We start from the raw sequence: 23,414 nt of genomic DNA, 5'->3' as shown, positions 1-23,414 counted from the left end.
GCTCATGAAGCAGATTTTCTTTAATTTATTTTAAGGAACTTGGAATTCTTAAATTCGATCTCCAAACTCTGGCCCACCGAATTCCTTTAAAATTATTTAATTGTAAATTTTATTTCATAGCAACTGTAATAGAAATAAAGACCCGAAAGAATTTTGTTAATCAAAAATCTCTTCAATTTAATAATAGCAATAATGACAATTTCAAGCAGGGCCGATTTAATTATAAAGCGCTTTAGGACGCAATGCACTGGTGAAACGCGCTTCGTTTTTATTTTCCAATTTAGAAAAATATTTCGATTAATTTTCAATGCAGTAAAATTTCAGTAGTCAACTGTGCATTTGTCTGAGGATACCCTTCGGAGGATCATGACTACTTTAGATTCACCGAGTCGAAATAAAATGTTTAATGTATGTGTGACGGACAGAAAATGCTGGAGGAGCTCAGCAAGGCAGCATCTCTGGAGGGGAATAAACAGCCGGAGACCCTTCGTCAGGACTTGGCTGCTTTAATGCAGCGTACGACTGTCCTCAGATGGTTATATAACCTTGGCCAGTCGATTCTGTCGGAAGTTGCAGACTCTTAGCGCAGCGCCAACACCAGAACGAGCCTTCGTGGCGACTTCGTAAATCTTTGCGAGAGCCGGGCGCCGATTCGGCTACTTTCGGAAGGGGAGCCGAAGCCGATTCGGCTACTTTCGGAAGGAGAGCCGGGCGCCGATTCGGCTACTTTCGGAAGAGGAGCCGAAGCCGGGGCTCGGGGGGGGGGGCCGAAGGTGACGTAGGCAGAGTTCGCCGTCGGCTTGAAACCGATGACGAGCGCACACAAAATGAAGTCGGCGGCGCCGATGCTGACATTTTAACCAATAAACCGCCAAATGGTCGAGCGGGGTTCCTGCTCGGAAGTGGAGGAGGGATATGACCGCTTTCATTGTGAGTACCGTACTCGGTGCAGGCTGAGCGGGCAGCGGGCCAGCGGCCTAGGAGGCATTCCTAAAATGGCGGGTATCCCTTCCAGCCGCCTTCACATGGGTTTTAGTTCTCTTAACTCTGGGCCACCCTCTCAGATCGTCAGCCCGCCCTGGTGACCTCTTGTCCACTCAGTGTCTCTCCGGGTTAAACAAATTTCTTAGGCTTGCCCTGGTGCAATGGCAGGAAAGTCTGCAATCGCGTGTAGTCGAACCCCCGCTTCTGCCCCGCGGGCAACTCCCGGCCATCTGAAAGGACCGAGGTTATTTAGCTTAAGATGTTCTTGTAGACACCAGAGACCACATTGGACGTGTGTGAACATAACGTGAAATCATCGGGGATTTCGTAATAAACGCATTAAAAAAGCAACTGATGCAGCAATAGGTTCCCGAGAATGTGATATTAGTCACGCGGTACACGTAGTTATAAACAATTTCGGAGCTCTTGTTTTTTGTTTAAATTCAGAGCAAATTATTTTCCTCAAAACTTAATCCCTGGAATTATTTTTTTCTCGGTTTATTTGTAGTTAAACAGTGTTCGGCCAAGTAAAGCGCATATAACGCATGCATTGTGTGTGAAAAGTTTGGCCTGTCAACGCGTTAAGGCTAAGTGCAGTATTGTATTGCTTTGCAAGTTTTAACAGTAATAATAATATTTATTAGCTTCTTAGCAACTTCTAACTTAGTTAGAAGCTAACAAATATTATAAACACTAAAAAAATCTGCGGATGCTGGAAATCCAAAGCAACACACAAAATGCTGGGGGAACTCAGCCGGTCAGGCAGCATCTATGGAAATGAATACACGGTCGACGTTTTGGGCCAGGATCCAAAATGAAGGGATAAAGCGCCAAAATAAAAAAAAAGGGTGGGTGGGGGAGTAGGGTATCTAGAAGGAGGTAGGTGAAGTTAGGTGGGTTGGAAAGGTAAAGGAGGATAAGGAGGAATCTGATAGGAGGGTGGATCATAGGAGAAAGGGAAGGAGGTGATAGGCAGGCAAGAAGTAGTCAGAATAGAAAGTGGAGAATCGAAGAAGAGAGGGAAATAAATTTTACCAGAAGGAAATATTGATATTCATATCATCAGGTTGGAGGCAACTCAGACAGAATGTAAGGTGTTGCTCCTCCACCATGAGACATTGTGGCACAATAAAAGCCTGTGTACCAACATGTCAAAAGGGGTATGGGAATTGGAATTGAAACGTTTGGCCACCAGGAAGTTTTGCTTTTGGCGGATGGAGCAGAGATGCTCGATGAAGTGGTCCCCCAATTTACGATGGGTCTCGCCAGTGTTGTGGAGGCTGCATCTGGAGCACTGGATACAATAGACAACCCCAGCAGATTTACAGATGAAGTGTTGCCTCACCTGGAAGGACTGCTTGCGATCCTGAATGCAGGTGAACTTAAGCTGCTTGCAGGGATAGGTGCTAGGAGGGAGATTAGTTTGGAGGGATGAATGGACAAGGGAATCACTGAGGGAGCAATCCCTGTGGAAAGTGGAGGGGGAATTAAAGATATGTTTTGTGGTAGGATCCCCTTGAAGATGGCGGGAGTTGTAGAGGATGATATATTGGATGTGGAGGCTCATGGGGTGGTGGGCAAGGACAAGAATCTGAATCAGAATCAGGTTTATTATCACCAGCATGTGACGTGAAATTTGTTAACAGCAGCAGTTCAATGCAATACATGAAATAGAAGAAAAAAAATAAATATATCTTATTCAGTATGCTTTATACAGTATACGTATATTGAATAGATTAAAAATCGTGCAAAAAAACCAGAAATGCTATATATTTTAAAAAATGTGAAGGTGGCGGGAAGGTGGGATGAGCGTGGATGTAAATTATTTCCCCCATTTGTAACATCTCTGATTAACAACATTAGAGTTCTGGCCCACCTTATTTTTGACTTCATGTTAGTGAAACAAAATTTCACCTTGTGGCCTGTCTTTTCACACTGGCTCTAATTTTTTTCATTTTCTTTGCTGCTTGTTCTGGTTTTGGATGTCTTGCAAGGACATAGACTGTTCGCTCTGCTGAATTCCGAGGGAGCTTGGGGAGGGAAGCAATCCTAGTGGTATCAGTCCTCCTTATATCATTAGAAGTTACTCTCTGTCACCAATAAATCAGTATCAGGTTTATTACACTAACCTTTTCTAAAACTTGTTGCCCATCAACTCTGTTTTTCTCACTCTTTTTTGCTCTCTTTCTCACCCACTCTTCCTCTCCCTACCTCCCCTCTCCCTCCCCCTCCCCACCTCCCCTCTCCCTCCCCCTCCCCCTCCCCTCCCCCCTCCCCCCTCCCCTCCCCCTCCCCCCTCCCCCCTCCCCTCCCCCCTCCCCCCTCCCCTCCCCTCCCCCCTCCCCCCTCCCCTCCCCCCTCCCCTCCCCTCCCCCTCCCCCCCCCCCCCTCCCCTCCCCCCCCCTCTCCTCCCCCTCCCTCTCCTCCCCCTCCCCTACCCCCTCTCCTCCCCCTCCCCTACCCCCTCTCCCCTCTCTCCTCCCTCTCCCCTCTCTCCTCCCTCTCCCCTCTCCCCCTCCCCCCTCCCTCCTCCCCTCCCCCCTCCCCTCCTCCCCTCCCCCCTCCCCTCCTCTCCTCTCCCCTCCCCCCTCCCCTCCTCTCCCCTCCCCTCCTCTCCCCTCCCCTCCCCCTCCTCCTCATTTCCCCTCCCTCATTTCCCCCCTCCCCTCTCCCTCCCTTCCCCCCTCTCCCTTCCCCCCTCCCCCTCTCCCTCCCCCCTCCCCCTCTCCCTCCCCCCCTCCCCCTCTCCCTCCCCCCCTCCCCCTCTCCCTCCCTCTCACCCCATTCTCTCCTCTCTCCCTCTCTCCCTCTCTCTCTCCCCCCTCCGCTCTCTCGCACTTTTACTGCTTTGGTTCTGAGATTTGTAATATTTTTTCTTCATTCTCTCTCTTACTGTGCCTCCTTTTAAGATGAACCCCAAAGTCTACCTGTTTGACTGAAGCTTTAGTCATCTGTTCTGATGTTTAAGTGGCTTAATAGAGATGCCTATAAAGCACAGCAAGAATTTTTTTTTATTATAAACGTGCTTTATTACTTCAATTTTTAAAATGTGGTGCAAAGATGAGATTGCTTTAACTGAATGTATGCAGGATTGGATTAACGATCATTCTTGGAATTCAAGGTCAAACCTGGCAGTGGCGACTGTTGGATGATTCTGTTCACTATGCTATCATGATGTAAGCAAAAATCAAATTTCACTCGATTGCTGCAGTAATTTTTTGTGCATTAGCTGCACCTTTAGTGGTTCTGGCACAGCTGCTGTAGATATGAGGGGAGTGTATTATTGATCGTTTGCACACTTGCTGATGCAGTGAACATTTGCTGCAGTAGTGGATTTTGCAACCTTGAGCACAGTGCAGTATTCTCAATTCAAGTCCTTGGAGGCTGCATCAGGCACAGATTTTCTATGTGCATGCCATGGTCCACTCTGTACTCTGTGATGTTTCTTAATATTTTGCAACGTAAAGAATGTATAGTACTTAATTGATGATTAATCATATATCAACTTCCACCCTCATTTGGAGACTGGAGGGAAGGACAGGTGAGCAGCACTCCTCCGATCTATCATAAATGAAGTGCAGATGAAACATTATCTCTCATCAATGTAAATTTAAAAGCAATAGCTCTCTAAATACTTCATTTTAATGTGCTGATTTCTCCTTGGAGTCAAAGTACAGCACAGAAACAGGCCCTTTGGCCCATCAAATCCATGCCAAACCATTTAAACTACCTACTACCATTGGCCTGTACCGGGATGTAAATCTAGTCAGCTCCATCTTGGGTACTAGCCTACAAAGTACCCAGGATATCTTTAGGGAGCAGTGTCTCAGAAAGACTGCATCCATTATTAAGGACCTCCAGCACCCAGGGCATGCCCCTTTCTCACTGTTACCATCAGGTAGGAGGTACAGAAGCCTGAAGGCAGACACTCAATGATTCAGGAACAGCTTCTTCCCCTCTGCCATCAGATTTCCTAAATGGACATTGAATCTTTGGACACTACCTCACTTCTTTTTAATATACAGTAGTATTTCTGTTTTTGCATATTTTTAATCTGTTCAATATATGTAATTGATTTATTCGTTTATTATTGGCATTTTCTCTCTGCTAGATTACATATTGCATTGAACTGCTGCTGCTAAGTTAACAAATTTCACGTCACATGCCAGTGATAATAAACCTGATTTTGATTCTGATCGTAGCCCTCCATACCCCTACCATCTATGTGCCTATCCAAACTTCTCTTAAACTTGGAAATCGAGCTCACATGCACCATTTCTGTTGGTAGCTTATTTCATACTCTCACGACCTTCTGAGTGAAGAAGTTTCCTCTCATGTTCCCCTTAAACATTTCACCTTCATGAAATATTATAGGTAATTGGTGGGTTTTCCTTTCATTTAAATAATAGGGTGTATATTTAAGTTTTAAATTGTCAATAACTATCTCAAAAATAGGGAGAAACCAGGGACATAACATGTCAGATATTTGATTATACACTATAGTAAACTAAGAAAGCATCATATTCAGGAAGTTCATATGGAAGAATTTTTAAATACTTATTACAATTTAATTGCACTTGATATTCTTGTGTCTAAATAAGACGGCTTTGAATTAAGACACATCACAGAATTTGAGCACGTAATCTAGGATGACATTCTGATACTATTATTGGATTGAGTTTCTTAAATATTAAATTAAGACCCCAAGCAGTTATGTAAAAAAAATTTCCTGCTAATATTTATTTGGGGGAATTTCTCATAATATTTTGACACGCGCATGTCCTTTAACTAATATCATCTGGAACAAGTTTTCTGGCTGTTTGCTCTTCATGGGAGTGTAGTATTTGGCTATATAAAAGATCGCTTTGGGTATCCTAAAGATGCTTTGAAATGAAAATCCATTCTTTCACAATTTATACATAGAAAGTGATCTAATCAGTTACCAGAAAAGTGAAGGCATCTAGCCCAATGAACTGTCCTTAGTTGAACTGTAGTACAGATGTTATGGTATTCTGATTCTGTTAAACAATAATTTTGCAGTATGCTGGATGTGGGATGCATTTAGAGAGCAAAGAACTGAATCTGTGACAGATAAATGAAGAAATGGCCTTTAGCAGTATTCAGAAAGAAGGATATGTTTGCAAATTTAGATGAGGCCTCAGTTTGACAAAGCATTAAAAATAGTTTCAGTGCTCTTTGAATGTTAATTGAATCTTGTAACGAGCAGTTCAGGATGAGGGCAGCATAGTAGCATAGTGGATAGTAGAATGCTTTACAGTACCCGCATTCTCCAGGTGGGGTTCAATTCCCACCACATGGCACAAATGGTGCTTTTCATTGTTTGGTTCGATGTACATGTGACAAATAAAGCTAATCTTTAAAATAATTGATTTGAACTATTGTCAGTTTGAAAGTGGAACAATTTCTAAAAGGGGAGTAACGTCAGAGCTGTAGAATTTGTATTTCTGTATTGTTAAGCTGATCCATTTTTGTCCCAATGTGGAGATTGTTGAGGAATTGACAAGGATCCTTGTGTCTTCTCTGGCAACAAACGAGGTCTTGGAGGACTAGAAAGTAGCAAATGTTGTACCTTTGTTCAAGGTGGGGAATGGGGATAATCCAGGTAATTATAGACCACTGAACCGCATGTCAGTGCTGGAGAAGCTATTTATTTTGTAATTTATGTCTTTGCACTATACTGCTGTTGCAAAGCAACAACTTCAGTGTCAGCTGTAATCCACTGGATTCCAATTCTGCCATTCTGCTAAGAGTTTTTGTTTGAGGTGATAAAGCAATTTGGTAGGGGTAAGACAGTAGGTGCTATGTACGTGGACTTCAGAAAGACATTCGATAAGGTTCATCATGGATGGTTGATTCAGAACATAAGGATGCATGGGATCCAGTGTGAATTGCAAGTTTGGATTCTGAACTGGCTTGTCCATATGTAAATGAAAATTATTTTAAAATTTGTTGTGTTCTCTCCTGGTTCAGTTCAGGGTATTCGCAAACAAAGGAGACGACACACGTGTTCAAGGCCACAAGTAAACACTTTATTAGAACTAGCACAAATTCAATACAAAAGGAAAAAACAAATCTCTATAGCAGTAAGTAGTAGCAGTACAGAAATCAAAGTAATACTTATCATCCTCTAAATGAGCTGATTTGCAGAATGTTGGCAGATTTTCACGCTGTCCCTCTCTGTCTCACTCTGACTTGACTTACTATCTTCCTAGCACTAGCCACCTAGCCTAAGACAAAACTCTTCTCCCTTGCTCCAAGAAGATGCCCCTTTTTATTCCCTTCAAAAACCCCTTATGCTGGTACCTTTCTATGTATTTGGTACCTGCACAATGACCTCGCCTTTCTCAGAAAAACATGTTTTTCACCATTTTCTACTGTTATGGCTGTTGACTTGTCCTCCCTTTCTCAAAACATTGTTGTAGTCTGGTTCTCTTGTACTTTCCAAAACAATCCCACTCCAAGCTAACACCATTTTGTTTTCCAGACTGCCACTTTGTTTTCGCATATACCAAGGAGGAATCACATTTAATTTTTTCCTTACACCATAGGAAGTGGAAGAGTAGAGATGGAAGGCTGATATTCTAACTGGAGGTCTGTGGTCAGTGGTGTTCTGGGACCTCTGTTTCTGATAATTATCAGTGATTTGGAGGAAAATGTAGACGGGTGGATTAGCAAGTTTGCAGATGACACCAACATTGGTGGAGTTGTGAAATATCCAAAATACAGCAGGATAGAGATAAGTTACAAATATTGGCAGGAAAATAGCAGATGGTGTTTAATCTGGGCAAGTGTGAGGTGTTACCTTTAGGGAGGTCAAATGATAGGAGAAAGTATAAAGCTAATGGCAGGCCTTTTAATAGCATTGAGGTACAGAGGTACATAGGTCACTGAAAGTAGTTACACAAGTGGGTAAGGATATATAACGTGCTTGCCTTCATTGGTAGAGATGTTGAGTACAAGAGTAGGGAATCGTGATGCAGATATATAAAGTTCAGTCACACCACGTTTGGAGCATTACGTGTAGCTCTGGTCACTGCATTATAGGAAGGATGTGGAGAGCATGCTGAAGAGCTTTTACCAGGATGCCGCCTGGATTAGAGGGCACAAATTTAAAGTATGTTTGGACAAGCCTGGGTTGCTCTCTCTAGAGTATCAGAACCTGAGAAAAGACCTGATAAAGGTTTTTTTTAATTATGAGAGGTATAGATGGTGTAGACAAAATTTTTTTCTCCAGGTTTAGAATATTAAACACCAGAGGACATGTTTTTAAGATCATGGGGTAGTTTAAATGTGATATTAAGGGCAAGTTTTCTTACACAGATCCAGGGTATGTACTTGGAATAGGTTACTGGGGTAGGTGTGGAATCAGTAGAGATTAAGATGCTTTATTTATATAGACACATGAATGTGAAGTGAATGGAGTGATATGGATAATAGACAGGAGGAGGACATTTGATATAAATTGGCATTATGGGTTGACTGGCCTGCCCAGTGCTGTACTATGTTTAAACCAATCTTGTTCTTGTGCAGCTTTGTAAAATCACCTCTCAATTTTCTTTGGTTCATGGAGAGAAATATATGCTTCTTATTCAAAAGATCTAGCTGAAATATCTCTCTCTCTTCCTACAACCATTTGAATAAATATCTTCTGTGCCTAATTTTCCATATTAAATTGGTACCTGCCTGCCCGTGCTATCAGCCTATTCACATCCTCAGCTTACCATACCTCTGTCTGATATTGTTTGAAACTTGAAATTTTACTCTACACATCCATACTCATTAATATACGTTTGTATTTCAGGGATAAAAATCCAGTCAGAAAAACTGCTATTTTCCACAGGAAATCATTTTTTTTCCCTTAAATCATGCCGTCCTTGATCCATTTACACCACAGGTCTCAATTTTGCTGATCAGCTCTTTATGTGGGTTTTTGCTATCCATATAGATTTTCAGAAATCATTTGTCATTTGCCATGTTCTCTTTGTTAATCTTCTGTCAGAGTGTTTGGAATATTCTTCCTTGAGGGACACTGGGAGCAGTTAAAAATAATTCGGAAGATGTGTAGCTCAGATGGTTGATGTTTTGTCACCATGCGAGGAGACATTGTCAGTGCGCTGTTGACTGCAGTCAACAGCACACTGACAGTGTCTTCTTGCACGGTGATGAAATGTTTTCAAGTAAATTGCCAAGGTCGAAGAACAATTCAACCGAACTTGAAGCAGTCTTTGAATTTTGAAGGCAGAGATAGATTCTTAATAAACAAGGAGGTGAAAAGTTGCAGAGTGTAAGGGGGAATATGGAGTTAAGTCATACATCATGCATAAACAGCTGCTAGGTTACCACATCTCTGCTCACCATCAAACATCCAATTATATTAATCCTTACATTCACCCACATTTCCACTAACCCAGATTCTAGAGGCCAGCCTGTCATCTCACAAAACTTTGGGATGTGGGAGCAAATTAGAGCACTTGGAGAAAATCAACTTGAGCAAACCACATTTAAGTTAACTATACTTTCTGTTTTCCTCCTCTGTGTCCTTTGGTCCTCCTCCAGCCCCCTTCTTTGTGTCACTTTAACCCCTCCCCATCCACCATCACCTATTTTTGAAACCCTCTCCCTCCTGGTGCCATTCACCTACTTCCCATGAATTTACCCACCTGCTGTCACGTCCTCCTACCCCTTCAGGTGCTGCTTCTATCTGCCTTTCACTGCTCCCATAATGCTTCCCGTTATCACTTTCCTTACTTTATCAGATTCTGACTTGGGTCTTGTGGTTCTGTTAACCATCCTTGAGCAGCTGTCTCCATTTTCACCTGCCCTACTCCTCCTGGCTCCAGTTTGCCCCCTCCCCCTATCTATTATCCTCCTGTTCCTGTCTCCCAACTCCACCCCTCTCCCCTCCCTCTCTTCTACGTGTCTCAATCTGTCTGTTGTCCTTAAACTCCCAACCCTGCTCCCAGTCTCCCTACTACCATTAGTTTCTGTCTCTGTATTGGTTATCGCCCCTCTCCCTTAGTTCCAGTGCAGGGTTTTCATTCAAAGTGCTGGCAATTCCTTTTCCTCCCTTCACAGATGCTGCTCAGCCTGATGAGTTCCTCCAGCAAACTGTTGCAGCAGATCCCAGCAACTGCAGTCTCTTGTGTTTCCACACAGCACCAACGGTCGGGATTGAACTGGGTTCACTGGAGCTTTGAGGCAGCAACTCTGTCAGTATGTTCAGATCAGCCATCATGTCATTCAGTGGCCGAGCAGACTTAAGGGGGGGTACATGACCTGTTCCTGCTGTCAGTTAAATGTTACCTTGTGACATATAATAAGTTCTGTCAAACCTGATTTGTCTGTAATTCAGACTTCTCCAAAGGCCTTGTAATTTTGTTCCCCATAAGTGAGGTTATACTTGTATTAATGTAAAGTTTTATAATTTCTTTCAAGTTTGGTTTTATTTCCTTGGTTACTCCTAAGGAGTTTTAGTATAATGCAGCATAAGCTGATTTCTTGATGTATTATTTCTTAGAGAGCTGGCGCCATTTCATCTGGCAGGAAACTCCTCAATCAGCAGTATAATCTATCCTCCCGAGACATTGGCAAGCTTTGTGAAATATCTTTTCCATACCCACTTAATTGTTAACTTTTGTCCCTGCAGTAATCGTAATTGCATGGACAAGACTGAGGGGAGACAACAGATGTTTTGACCATAGTTTCTCATCAGCGGTGATATGTTTTCCAATTTTCTGCCTTACTCACTTATAATTTTATTTGCACACCCTGTTAGGGATGCTTTTTTTTTATTCCACAAAGAAATACTGATGAGGTAATGTGACCAAAAATGTTTTAACTGTCTATGTTAAAGCATTGAACCCTGACTGATTTGGCTACAAAATTCGAGTGAAATCTTAAACAGCTGTCAGAGCACCTCTTGAATACTTTATCATGTGTTCTACAAATGATAAATATGAAGCAGTTTTTCAATACTGATGATTCAGGTTTACGACTGGTGTTATGACATTCTTTATCATACAGCAGCCAGGCATGATGACAAAGAGAATTAACTTCTGAATCTAATACAAAACAGCTCAATGTTTTCTCTGGGTAGATGGTTGGAGTTAGGACTAAATGGTTTATTCAGCCTATAGTTTACCTATTGGTGTGTGGTTTTCAGTCAATTTTGACACCTGAATGCTGTCAAGACAATGACATTACTCTCTTAAATCATGAATTTCTAAAGCAACACACACAAAATGCTGGAGGAACTCAGCAGGTCAGGCAGCATCTATGGAAATGAGTAGAGTCGAGACCCTTCTTCATGACTGCGAAGGAAGGGAGAAGATGCCAGAATGAAAGGGTGGGAGTGGGGAAGGAGGATAGCTGGAAAGTGATAGGTGAAGCTGGATGGGTGAGAAAGGTCAAGGGCTGGAGCGGAAGGAATCTGATGGGAGAGGAGAAGAGGAGAGTGGACCACAGGAGATGGGGAAGGGGGAGGGACCCAGGCAGAGGTGATAGGCAGGTGAGAAGAGGTAAAGGCCAGAGTGGGGAATAGAAGAGGGGGGGGGAATTTCCTTTTGAAGAGAAGGAAAACTTCTAGCCTGCCTCCTGGTACTTGCTTGAATATTTTGTTTTGGTTCATGGGGAACTTTCTGCTAGGATAATAGCATGATATGTGAAGATATCAGTGTCGAGATAAAGAGTCATGGTGAAGGTCATGTTCAAATTTTACAATGGTGGTTAAGAAACCTAAATGCAATTAGTTAAATAAAGTTTAAAATGGGGGGGGGAGAATAGAAGATCCTATTAGTGGTAGCAGTCTTTATTTTCTTCAAGATTTCATTTTCATGAAACATGATTTTCTAATAATAAAATGGAAATTGACAATAAGCTGTTGTACATGGGTAGCCTTAGAGATCAGGTAACTGGATCAAGGCTTCAAAAAGAGAAAGTTGGTGTTATCACTAGGCAAGGTAATCTGCAGCTAGTTATGGAAATTGCATTAGGGCAAAAAGTTGAACTGGATCCAAAAATGGATTTAAACATCTTAAAACATCTGATCTGTCCTGAATATTTGCTATGAACCTGTGATTTGAGGAAAAATACATTTGTTGCGACACATGTCCACTTGAATTTATTTTCCATGCAAGCACCATCACTTTGTTTTATGTTTGTGCAGGCTTTAGGTTTGAATCTTTAAGAGCAATGTTCTCCCTACTGCTTGTCAGGCAAAAGATTATGCTATTCTCCCCACTCCAGTTCACCTTCCCAATAATTTACTGCATTATCACCTTGCAAACACTAGCTTTTCCCTATGCTGCAATCTGTCTGTGATTGTAGCAGAGGAATTCACTCTGCATAGTGGAAATTTACATGTGTCATGGATATCAGTTTAATTTAAACATGAGCTGACATCTGTCAAGAGTTTTTCCATGTTTGGAAATTGACATTGACAAATAAATTTAAACTTTTTTTAGTTTTGAGACTAACTTTTGACAGATTAATTTTGCTTTTGTTGGTTATGGATTTGTCTTGTGCTAAGTGGAAAATGTATTACAAATGAAAGCTTTAAAAGCCACAAAACACACACAGAATTCTAGAGGAGCAAGTTCCTGCAGCATTTTGTGTGTGTTGCTTTGATTTTCAGCATCTGCAGATTTTCTCTTGTTTTAAAGCCACTTATTGATATAACGCAGCCTGTAAGCAAGACAGTGGTAGGCAACTATATTAAAGCATTATAAAAGAAATAAACCTTTTGTTAATAGCTACTATGAAAAAATAAGGATTATGCATGCAAAACTTGAAAAGTTAAATATACTTTGTGAAAGAGTGCCATAATCTGCTTTGAGCTAGAGAAACTGTTACTAAATGGCGGCAGATTTATAATCTTGGCATAAAGGAAATCTGTTACGTTTTATGTTCATGAAATATTTGAATATACGAGGGGTCATTGATATGATCGTGGCTTAAGGTCGAAGGAGTCAATTTTAGAAAACCTAGCACATTTATTTTTCAACATAGTCCCCTCCTACATTTACACACTTAGTCCAGCGGTCGTGGAGCATACGGATCTTGGACCTCCAGAAGGTGTCCGCAGCAGGGGTGATTGATAATTTCGTGGCCTAAGGTAGAAGGAGATGAGTTATACAGCTCTCGTTACATGTACATGCAGGTCAACTCTGAGTGATTATGCAGAAAGTTTGAAGTTAATAACTCATCTCCTTCTACCCTAGGCCACGAACTTATCAATCACCCCGATGAGTTATTAACTGATGAACTATTAACTTCAAACTTTCTGCATAATCACTCAGTTGACCTGCATGTACATGTAACGGGAGTTGTATAACTCATCTCCTTCTACCTTAGGCCACAAACTTATCAATCACCCCTGCTGCAGGTACTCTCTGGAGGTCCAAGATCCGTATGCTCCACATCACTGGACTAAGTGTGTGAATGTAGGAGGGAACTATGTTGAAAAATAAATGTGCTAGGTTTTCTAAAATTGACTCCTTCTACCTTACGCCACGAACTTATCAATCACTCCTCGTATTGTTACATATGTGAGTTACAACCAAAGTAAAAAATGACATTTATTAAGTGTGTCAAAAATCAAACTTACAAAAATTAGTTAAAGTAGTGAAAAGAAAACTGCCCATATTTACAAAAAGCTATCTACCAGAAAATACAATAAATAGCTCCAAGTTTTGCCCAGTGTGCGCTCCTGGCAGCTTGATGTCTCTCTCTCTCTCTCCTACCAAAAGTGATCCGCACAGTTTATTCGGCACCAGGATGTATCATCTTTAATTACCCACAAAGTTAACTTAAGCTACATATGAATTAGAATATGATGCACCCCACAATGTATTTACAATCATATTACAAAATAAACAAGTATCTACCTGCAGTAGAGTATACAAACAATATATACACAGTTATATATCCCTATTACTAAAGGAATGGGATTTTCCAAAGTGTATGGCGGGAAAGGCACCGTAAAGCACATCAGGCAGGTTTAGGACCCATTATGTGATTATACCAGGGAAGACGGTGAAATGCATACACTCAGCACAACAACAGCAGAATGACCAGGCAATGTGTGTGTGTAAATGCACTTGTGTAAGGAGTGCATTTTGTCGTTGTGGCTAACTCAAGAGGTCGAGGATGATGGTCTTCGTTCTGAAGAAGTGGCCCACAGAGTGAAGACGCCTGTGCGTGTGTTTGTTTAACGTGTACTTGATGTTGCACTCCAAGAAGCACACGATACTTCACAAATTAGCCAACTGATTCCAATGGCAAGGAAACCACGACGATTGGAGCGGATAGATTTGTTGCAGCCTTCATCCGTCTTCACAGCCATTGAGTTCGAAGTAACTTTGTCTGCCTGTTCCACCGTTGAGGTCTTGGTTGGATTGTTCTTTGTCAGGGACCTCACCCTCGACCTTACCGCCTTGGGTGACCCTACCAGGAGCATAGCTCCAGATGACATTGCTCTCGGGATCACAGGACCACACAAGCTTCTCCACCACGACAAGGTGACAGTCCACAGAGAAGTAAGGAGCGCATTTATTGAGCACTCTATCACATATATGTAATCTCTAGTTATTCATTGAAGTAAATATTTCACTGTTTTTTAAGACTGAGGATTGAAGTGGTAAAATAAGAAAGGCAACAACTGTAAATTTGTAGTTTCATTGGTGACAAAGCTGTGAACAAATACTCTGTGACAATGACAAAAGTTTCCAGTGGTTGCATATCTGCACTTACAGTAATCAAGAAATTGCTTTTGGTTATTCTGTCTGCTCCTCTGCAAAGTAAGGGATTGGGGTCTTCAGCGTTACTTCAGAGCTACTGATTGGAAGGGAACGTCATCCTTTTCTCACACTGTTTTCATTACAAAAAGATGTTGCACCTTGTTCAGTGAAGTATGATTCAGTTTCCAAACGCCTGCTAAGCATTTAGTCTGGATGGTTCAGGTCCCAATGCAGATACTAAAACAGGTATAAGACTATAAGACAGGAGCAGAATTTGGCCATTTGGCCCATCGAGTGCTCCGTCATTTCCACCATGGCTGATCCATTTCTCTGTCAGCCCCAGTCTCCTGCCTTCTCCCTGCATCCCTTCATGCCCCGACTAATCAAAAATCTATCAGCTTCTGCTTTAAATGTACCCAATGATTTGGCCTCCACAGCTGCATGTGGCAACGAATTCCACAAATTCACCACTCTGGCTAAAGAAATTCCTCCTCCTCTCCATTATAAAAGGATGCCCCTCTATGCTGAGGCTGTGCCCTCTGGTTTTAGATTCCCGCACCATAGGAAACATCCTCTCTACATCCACTCTGTTGAGGCCTTTCAACATTCGAAAGGCTTCAATGAGGTCACCCCTCATTCTTCTGAATTCCAGTGGGTACAGGCCTAGAACAATGAAACAGTCCTCATAGGGCAAGCCTTACAATCTCAGAATCATTTTCATGAACTTCCTTTGAACCTTCTCCAATGTCAGCACATCCTTTCTTAGATAGGAGGCCTAAAATTGTTCAGAATACTTCAAATGAGGTATGTTAATTTGTGTTAGATGGAGAGAGTGCTGTACACACCAGTGTGTTTCTTTTGGATCAGGTGTTAAATTAAGACCAACATTTTCTCTGTCAAGTAGGCATAAATTTCCTGTAAAGTACAGTGGAGTTATTCTTGCTAGTCTAGCAAATACTTATTCCTGATCCAATAAATATAAAAGTAGCATTTTGAGGGAACTTGATGTTTGTAAATTGGCCACTTTAACATTACAATGAATGCACTTCAGAAGTATTTTGTTAACTTTAGAGTTATTTGTGATATCCCGAAAGGGTTTCAAAAAGCATTATATAATTGCCACTTTATTTTGGTTTTTATTTATAATTACTGCTGAGCTATAAACCAGTATTGTACAGAGAATATGACTGGCTTCACATGAATATTTCCTAAATCCACATTCTGTAAAAATGAAGTGTTTGTGATATATTGGTTTCAATTTTATTCCTGTCTGTAGGTTACAGTCTATATTTCCTTCTCAGTAAATATTTTAAAAGTTACATTTTTAAAAATATTTCTGTCAGAAGTCTTGACTTTGCCTACCCGTCCAGCTGTTGCTGGAAGGCAGTAGACATAAAACGATACCTGGAAAGATTTTTAAAAAAGGACATGCTATATAGCCCACGTAAGCTTTGTGAAGCGATTTCTCTGAAGTCATTAGCAAGCACCATCCCTTTTGCACTGAATGGAAGATAGAGGGCGATATTTTTGGTTGAACTTGAGGGGGAAAACGCTCTCCGTTATTTTGCTTTTCATCTGGTCCTCAGATCATAGTAGTGTTTTGCAGCCAGTGACAGAATGCAGAATAGAACAGCACAGTACAAGCCCTGTTTTTGCCAACCTTGTTAGTTTAAACATGCAATCTCTTGGTATACAGGAAAACATGGTAGCCAATTTGTACACAGTGCAGTCAATAAACAGGAACCAGGATTAATGACCACCTGCAGAGTTCCTCCAACATTTTGTGTGTGTTGTTCTGGATTTCCAGCATCTGCAGAATTTCTTGTGGTAATGACCATTTGATTTGTTGTTAGTATTGATTGATGGAGAAATGCCCGCTTACTTTAGTGCCAATACTGATAAGGCTATCGACTAATTTCAGATTATTTTTATTTATTCATTTTTTTGGAATATAGATGTCTTCAGCAAGGCTAGCATTTCTTGACCACCCCTAATTGCCCTTGGGAAAAGTAGTGGCTAGTGCATTCGCTTTCTGTGCCAACAATTGCTGATTGGAGTTCAATTCCTGCTGCTGTCTGTAAGGAGCTTGTACATTCTCCCCATGACTGCATAGCTTTCCTCCGAGTACTTTGGTTTCCTCTCTCACTCCAAAGGTGAACAAGTTAAGGTTAGTAAGTTGTGAGTGTGCTATATTAGTGCTGGAAGCCTGGGGACACTTGTGGGCTGTCCCCAGGACAATCCCGGAATGCAGAACAGTGCATTTCACTGTGTTTTGATGTACGTGTGATAAATAAGCTAATGATTATCAAGCAGATCTTTGAGTTTCACTTTAAACTTCTTAGTTGTAGTGGGGAAGGAATTCCATAATGTGTTTGAGGAGGAGTTACACTGAGCAACATTGAATGACAGAGTATATTTCCAAGTCAAAATGTGTACAACTTGGAGGGGAATGTGCAGGTAATTTTGTTTCTAAGCATCCTCATCTTGACATTCTGATTGATGGAACTCATGGTTTTGGGTGGTGCTATTATAGTAGCCTGGGTATGTAACTGCAGTTCATACACAGTTGCAGTTACTGTGCATAATGGTAGAAGGAATATGTTTTAAGTGGTGGGTTTTAGTACCAAGCGAGTGTACCGCGTTGTTCTGGATGTTGAATATATTGACAGTCATTGAAGCTGCAGTCCTGCAGGCAAGGGGAGAACACTTCATGATGCTCCTAACTTGTATCTTGTGGAAAGACTTTGCAGTAGATCTATGGAGAGAGGGGCATCACTGAAATTGGCCTTTTGGTCCACCAAGTTTGTGCCGACCCTCAAACACCCGTTTTTCCACCAATTCTATCATAGTGTGGACATGGTGGAGGATTACAAATACCTGGGGATACGAATTGACAATAAACTGGACTGGTCAAAGAACACTGAGGCTGTCTACAAGAAGGGTCAGTGCCGTCTCTATTTCCTGAGGAGACTGAGGTCCTTTAACATCTGTTGGACGATGCTGAGGATGTTCTACGACTCTGTGGTGGCCAGTGCTATCATGTTTGCTGTTGTGTGCTGATGCAGCAGGCTGAGGGTAGCAGACACCAACAGAATCAACAAACTCATTCGTAAGGCCAGTGATGTTGTGGGGATGGAACTGGACTCTCTGATGGTGGTGTCTGAAAAGAGGATGCTGTCCAAGTTACATGCCATCTTGGACAATGTCTCCCATCCACTACATAATGGACTGGTTGGGCACAGGAGTACATTCAGCCAGAGACTCATTCCACCGAGATGCAGCACAGAGCGTCATAGGAAGTCATTCCTGCCTGTGGCCATCAAACTTTACAACTCCTCCCTTGGAGGGTCAGATACCCTGAACCAATAGGCTGGTCCTGGACTTATTTCCTGGCATAATTTACATATTACTATTTAGTTATTTATGGTTTTATCACTAATTATTTAAGGTGCAACTGTAACAAAAACCAATTTCCCTCGGGATCAATAAAGTATGACTATGACTACTGTGACTATTACAGTGGCCAATTAACAAAATGCCAACCTTCACATTTTGGGGATCTGGGATGAAACCGGAGCACCAGAAAAAACCTTTGTGGATATAAGGAGAATGTCAGAGAATGGTTACTTATTGCAGGATACCTGTGCTAGGACCTGACTTAGTATTTAGGTGGCCTAGTACGTAAGGTCAACCCTCCCATAATGTTAGTGGGGGACTTTATGATGATAATGCCTTTGAATGTCAAGTGTAGCTAGGTAGAATTTCTCACTGGAGATGAGCAACAAATAGAACCATCTTGGTTTTGTGCAAGATATAAGATGTAACTATTGGATTTGTTTCCCTTGCAGCCCGTTCACTTCAGCTTTATCATGACTCCTTGATATCACTCGTAGCCAAATGTGGCTCTGATATTCTGAGCAATTACTTTCAGGTCTGCTTCAGAATTCAGTTCTGTGATTAACAATTACCAAAAGCTTTGACAGAGCTTAGAACAGAGTGATGCAAAACCCAATATGAACATTGTTGAGCTGGTTACTAGTAAGTAAATGTAGCTGGACACCTAAGAGCTGATTATTAACTACAGGACAAAGGAACAGGAGATTCACAAGTCAGTCCTCAACAGGGGACCAGAGGTAAAGAAGGTTGGTAGCTTTAAATTCCTTGGCTTTATCATATCAGTGGAACTGTCCTGCAACTAACATGCAAGTGCCATCACAAAGAAGGCATGAGAGCACCTACGATTTCTTAGAAGTTTGGTAGATTCAGTGTATCACCAAAAACTTTGATAAAATAGATGTACAGTGGAAAGTATCCAAACTGGTTGCATCATGGCCTGGTATGGAAATGCCAGAGCCCAGTCTAAGTGGTGGAAACAGTCCAGTCCGTCACAGGCAAAGCCAACCCCACTATTGAGCTCATTTACATGGGGTGCTGCCACAAGAAAGCAGCATCCGTCATAAATATGATGCTCTTTTCTTGCTACTATCATCAGGCAGGAGGGACAGAAGCCTGAGGTCCCACACCACCAGGTTCAGGAGCAGTCATTATTCAACAACCATTGGGCTCCTGAACCAATGTGGATAACTTCACTCACCACAACTCTGAATTGATTCTACAACCTACAGACTCACTTTCAATTACTGTACTATAACTCGTCTTCTCAATATTTTTTTCTATATTTGTACAAGTTATCTTTTTCATATTTGTTCATAAGACTTGTTTGTATAGTTTTTAATAAATTCTGTTGTATTTCCTAATTTCCTATAAATACCTGCAAGAAAATGAAACCCAAGATAGTATATGGTAACATATAGGTACTTGGATAATAAATATTTAATTTGACCATTGATGATACAGCCATTACTTTGTGATGATTGAGAAAATATTGATTAGTTTATAATGTTTCAAAAACTAAAAAAGACAAATCTGATGCTTTAACTATACAATTAAAAAGTGATGAAAATTGTTTAGCTTATAATGCAGGTGTTAAAGCTGCCTTCTGACTCCTGCATTATATTAAGGATGCACTCTAATTTAGAAGTGTCTGTCATTATAGTGACCTTATGCAGCTTCTATTGGACAGCTTTTAGATGCTTCATTTTACAAATACTCTGAGCAAAATTGATAATCCATTGTAATGATGCTGTTTTCTCATTTAGTTAATGAGAGAATTAACTAATGCTACCAATAAATTTTCTATTAATCCAGATATGGACAAGCAAAACTTAAGATTTAAAAATGGGTGACGTTTAGAAATCACAGATTTAAAAAAATAGCATGGAGATCTGTATTGAGAAATTATTCAGTCAATTTCCATGGAGGTGAAGATTGTCTATGGGGATATATAAAGAGAAGAAACTCAATTTAATGGTGTTCATTTAATGAAACCATTTTTCTTCCAAATTACAAATGTAATTTTTGACAGTTGGACGGTTAATAAGTTTAGTAAATCAAATGGATCTGATATTTTAGTAATGTACTGCATCTCTCTATACAGTATAGTTTTTAATATCAAAAAAATTAACTAAAATTCCATATATGTAACAATTATTAGTGAGAATTTTAATTTCACTTCCAGCAAACAAAAGGAGCTTGTGGTCTTCGCTGTCACTAAGATGTAGACACCATTAATCTGGGTGTTTTGAATCGATTATCCTAGCTCTGAACCAGTGTTTTCTCATTTCATATTGTTAATGTTGCACTTGTCTGTAAGATCCATATCCAGCTTTCTCAACTGAATTCTTACTTTACTGGCTCCTGTACTCACTGATAAGAAGCGGTTTCTTTTTCTTGCACTGCCATCTTTTTAGAACTGCTGTCATTATTCCAACTCAGTGCTGCCCTTGAACCCGTTGAACTTGCAAGCTAACTCTCCTTCCCATCTTTGATCGCTCTTTCTTCTCTGTGATCCTTGATCGTGTCAAAATGTCAAATTCAATCTTGTCTTGCTGACAGCTTCTTTTTTGGATTTTTTTCCCATCTGATTTTTGTCTGATTCAGTACTAGAGCAGCATAAATCAAAATTCAAAGTTAAATCCCACATGGTTGTGATCAGGACTATGAAGCATAACACAGTCTGTTATTCTCCTTGACCTCTCTGTAACCTATGAATTGTAGGTTACAGCATCTTAATCAAAGCCACTCACTCTTCTGGCTGAGTGGAACTGCCTTTTGTTGGCTGCATTTTCACTTACTGGATCATAGCCTGAGCATTGCTGTGGTGGTTTCTCTGTTTTTCCAGTCATGTCTCAGATTTTCCAAAGGTCTGTCCTGGAATTGTTTCTCAGCTACCGTCTGTCTGAGAACTCAGCTGAAGATGAGAGGCTTTGCATTTCAACAACTCCAAGCTTTGCATAGAGTCATAGAAAAATACAGTGCAGAAACAGGCCCTTCAGCCCATCTAGTCCATGCCAAAACCATTTAAAGTGCCTACTCCCGTCAATCTACACCAGAACCATAGTCCTCCATACCCCTACCATCCATGTACCTATTCAAATTTCCCTTAAACGTTGTAATCAAGCTTGCATGCACCACTTGTGCTGGCAGCCTGTCCCACACTCCCACCAACCTCTGAGTGAAGAACTTTCCCCTCATGTTTCCCGTAAACTTTCATCTTTCACCTTTATCCCATGATCTCTGGTTGTAGTCCCACTGAACCACAGTGAAAAAAGAAAAACCTACTTGCATTTACCCTACCTATGTCCTGCCTTTATTAAGTTTCCTCTTAATCTTCTACGTTCTGAGGAATAAAGTCCTAACCTATTCAGTCTTCCCTTATAACTCAGATCCTCCAAATCTCCTAACATTTTTACCTCTTTAAACAAATTGGGTGACAGTATACTATAAATCCAAATATTCAACCTCCAGTACTGGAGACCCTGTATTTCTTTATTTAAGCATGAGTGCATCTGAGTTAATTTTGATTCAAAAATTATTTTTTTTTTTGTTGCTGCCTGGCATTCCATCCTTTTTCAACCATTCTCCAGTTGAAACAAAGTACTTACTGCCCTGGTATTCTTTTTGTTCTCTAACGTGTAGTCCTCGCTTTCTGTACATGCACAGCTTTTTTCATGTCTCACCACAATTATCGCCTCAAAATTGAGCTAAATGAGTGAGGCACTGTAATATCAAAAATATTGTATAAAGGAATGAATAATTTTGAAATGGGGCTTTAGATTACATGTCTCTAATTGTGTTTTCTACCTTGATTTCTATACACAGACTCATCCATCAGTGAGGGTTAAAGGAACAGAGCATAACTACAATCCAGTTCTCTGCCAGGATGAGAAATGTTCTGCCAGTTCTAAAGGTAGCCACATGCACTGTCCCTTTTGTAGTGTGACTGAAGCCTACCAGGATCCTGTCATCTTGAGAGCACATTACAGAGTTAAGCATGTTGATAAAGGGCTTGATTTTGCAGGTAAGGTAAACTCCATAATGGCACCTTAGGCCCCCCAGATGTCTGTCTCTACTATTAATTCCTCTGAAAATTGTTGAAAGGGATGATGTCAGTGGACCATCCAAAGCATGGCACTGCATTGTTAGCCATCATAAAAAGTAAGTGACGATCCAGGAAAAATACAGTATCTATAAAAGGATTATAAATATTTACTTATTGAGAGTATAGCGCAGAATAGGCCCTTCCAGCCCTTCAAACCATGCCGCCTAGCAACCCCTGATTTAATCCTAGCCTAATCATGGGACAATTTACAATGACCAATTAACTTGTCAACCAGTACAGCTTAGGATTGTGGGAGGAAACGCACATGATCACAGGAGAACATACAAACTCCTTGCAGGCGGTGGCAGGAATTGAGCCTGGATCAAAATTGGGGCAGCACGGCAGCCAAGCTGTTAGCATAGCACTGTTAAAGCACCAGTGTCCGGGGTTCAATTCCACTGCTGTCTGCAAGGAGTTTCTACATTCTCCTAGTGACTGTATGGGTTCTCCAGTTTCCTCCCCCATATCAAAGACCTGCAGGTTAGTAGGTTAATTGGTCACATAGGTGTAATTGTGAGGCGTGGGCTCGTTGAACCGGAAGGGCCTGTTACCGAGCTGTATCTCTAAACCAAAACAGTTTGTGGAACAAGACAAGGCTCCCTATTTTTCCCAGCTAACTCCGGGGGGCAACTTATGCTTACAGGCTCAGCATCTAATAAATAAAACAAAGTGCTGGAAATACTTAGCAGTTTAGATAGGGTCTGTAGGGGTAGGAGCAAAATTAACATTTCTGGTCAATGATGTGAGCAATTCCTACCCTATTTGTTACACAGAAACAGTATTACACAGAGCCTGTTATTCAGGCAGCTTCCTGCAAAGCCATGACAGGTTGGACAGGAGAGTGGAGGTGGTGGATTAATTGAAGCAGTTTGTTTAATTTTATTCTTTCATAATCAGTATTTTGGACATGAAAAAAAGATTTCTTAAAGAATTTGCAATAGCATGTACAGTGGCAAAACTAAACCAAAACAAAACAATTGCCACTAGCCTACAGAGTTGTTATTCTTGAATGACGTTCCCCCAGCTCCAGTGATTGTTCCAAAAGTTGAATCCTTTATTCGTCCCTTTATTATCAATTAGCAAACATACAATCTTGAAGCGATGAAACTTAAGCATATCCAAATGTAAGCTAAGCATTATTCAGCAGTTAGCAAAAGATACTACCTCCACCA

The 23,414-nt window shown here is 41.1% G+C and overlaps 1 protein-coding gene across 7 annotated transcripts in view; it reads left to right on the top strand.

Annotated features, from left to right (window-relative positions):
• Positions 1-242: 242 nt before the first annotated feature.
• The window catches only part of zgc:193801 (uncharacterized protein LOC564476 homolog), a 65,576-nt gene continuing 42,404 nt past the window's right edge, over positions 243-23,414 (top strand). Inside the window, exons 1-2 of one of the 7 annotated variants that reach the window (XM_063034564.1) lie at positions 243-930; positions 21,963-22,161. In XM_063034564.1, the coding sequence (XP_062890634.1) occupies positions 916-930; positions 21,963-22,161 (214 nt within the window). In that variant the 5' untranslated portion in view covers positions 243-915. Of the gene's footprint in view, positions 931-16,806; positions 16,909-21,962; positions 22,162-23,414 lie in introns of those variants that run through there. The other 6 variants (XM_063034560.1, XM_063034558.1, XM_063034559.1 and 3 more) reach the window with 6 other exon arrangements.

Source organism: Mobula hypostoma, chromosome 27 (genome assembly GCF_963921235.1).
Source record: "Mobula hypostoma chromosome 27, sMobHyp1.1, whole genome shotgun sequence".
NCBI classification, from domain to species: domain Eukaryota; kingdom Metazoa; phylum Chordata; class Chondrichthyes; order Myliobatiformes; family Myliobatidae; genus Mobula; species Mobula hypostoma.
Note: the sequence above shows the minus strand (reverse complement) of the source record. Positions and strands in the feature narration are given on the sequence as shown.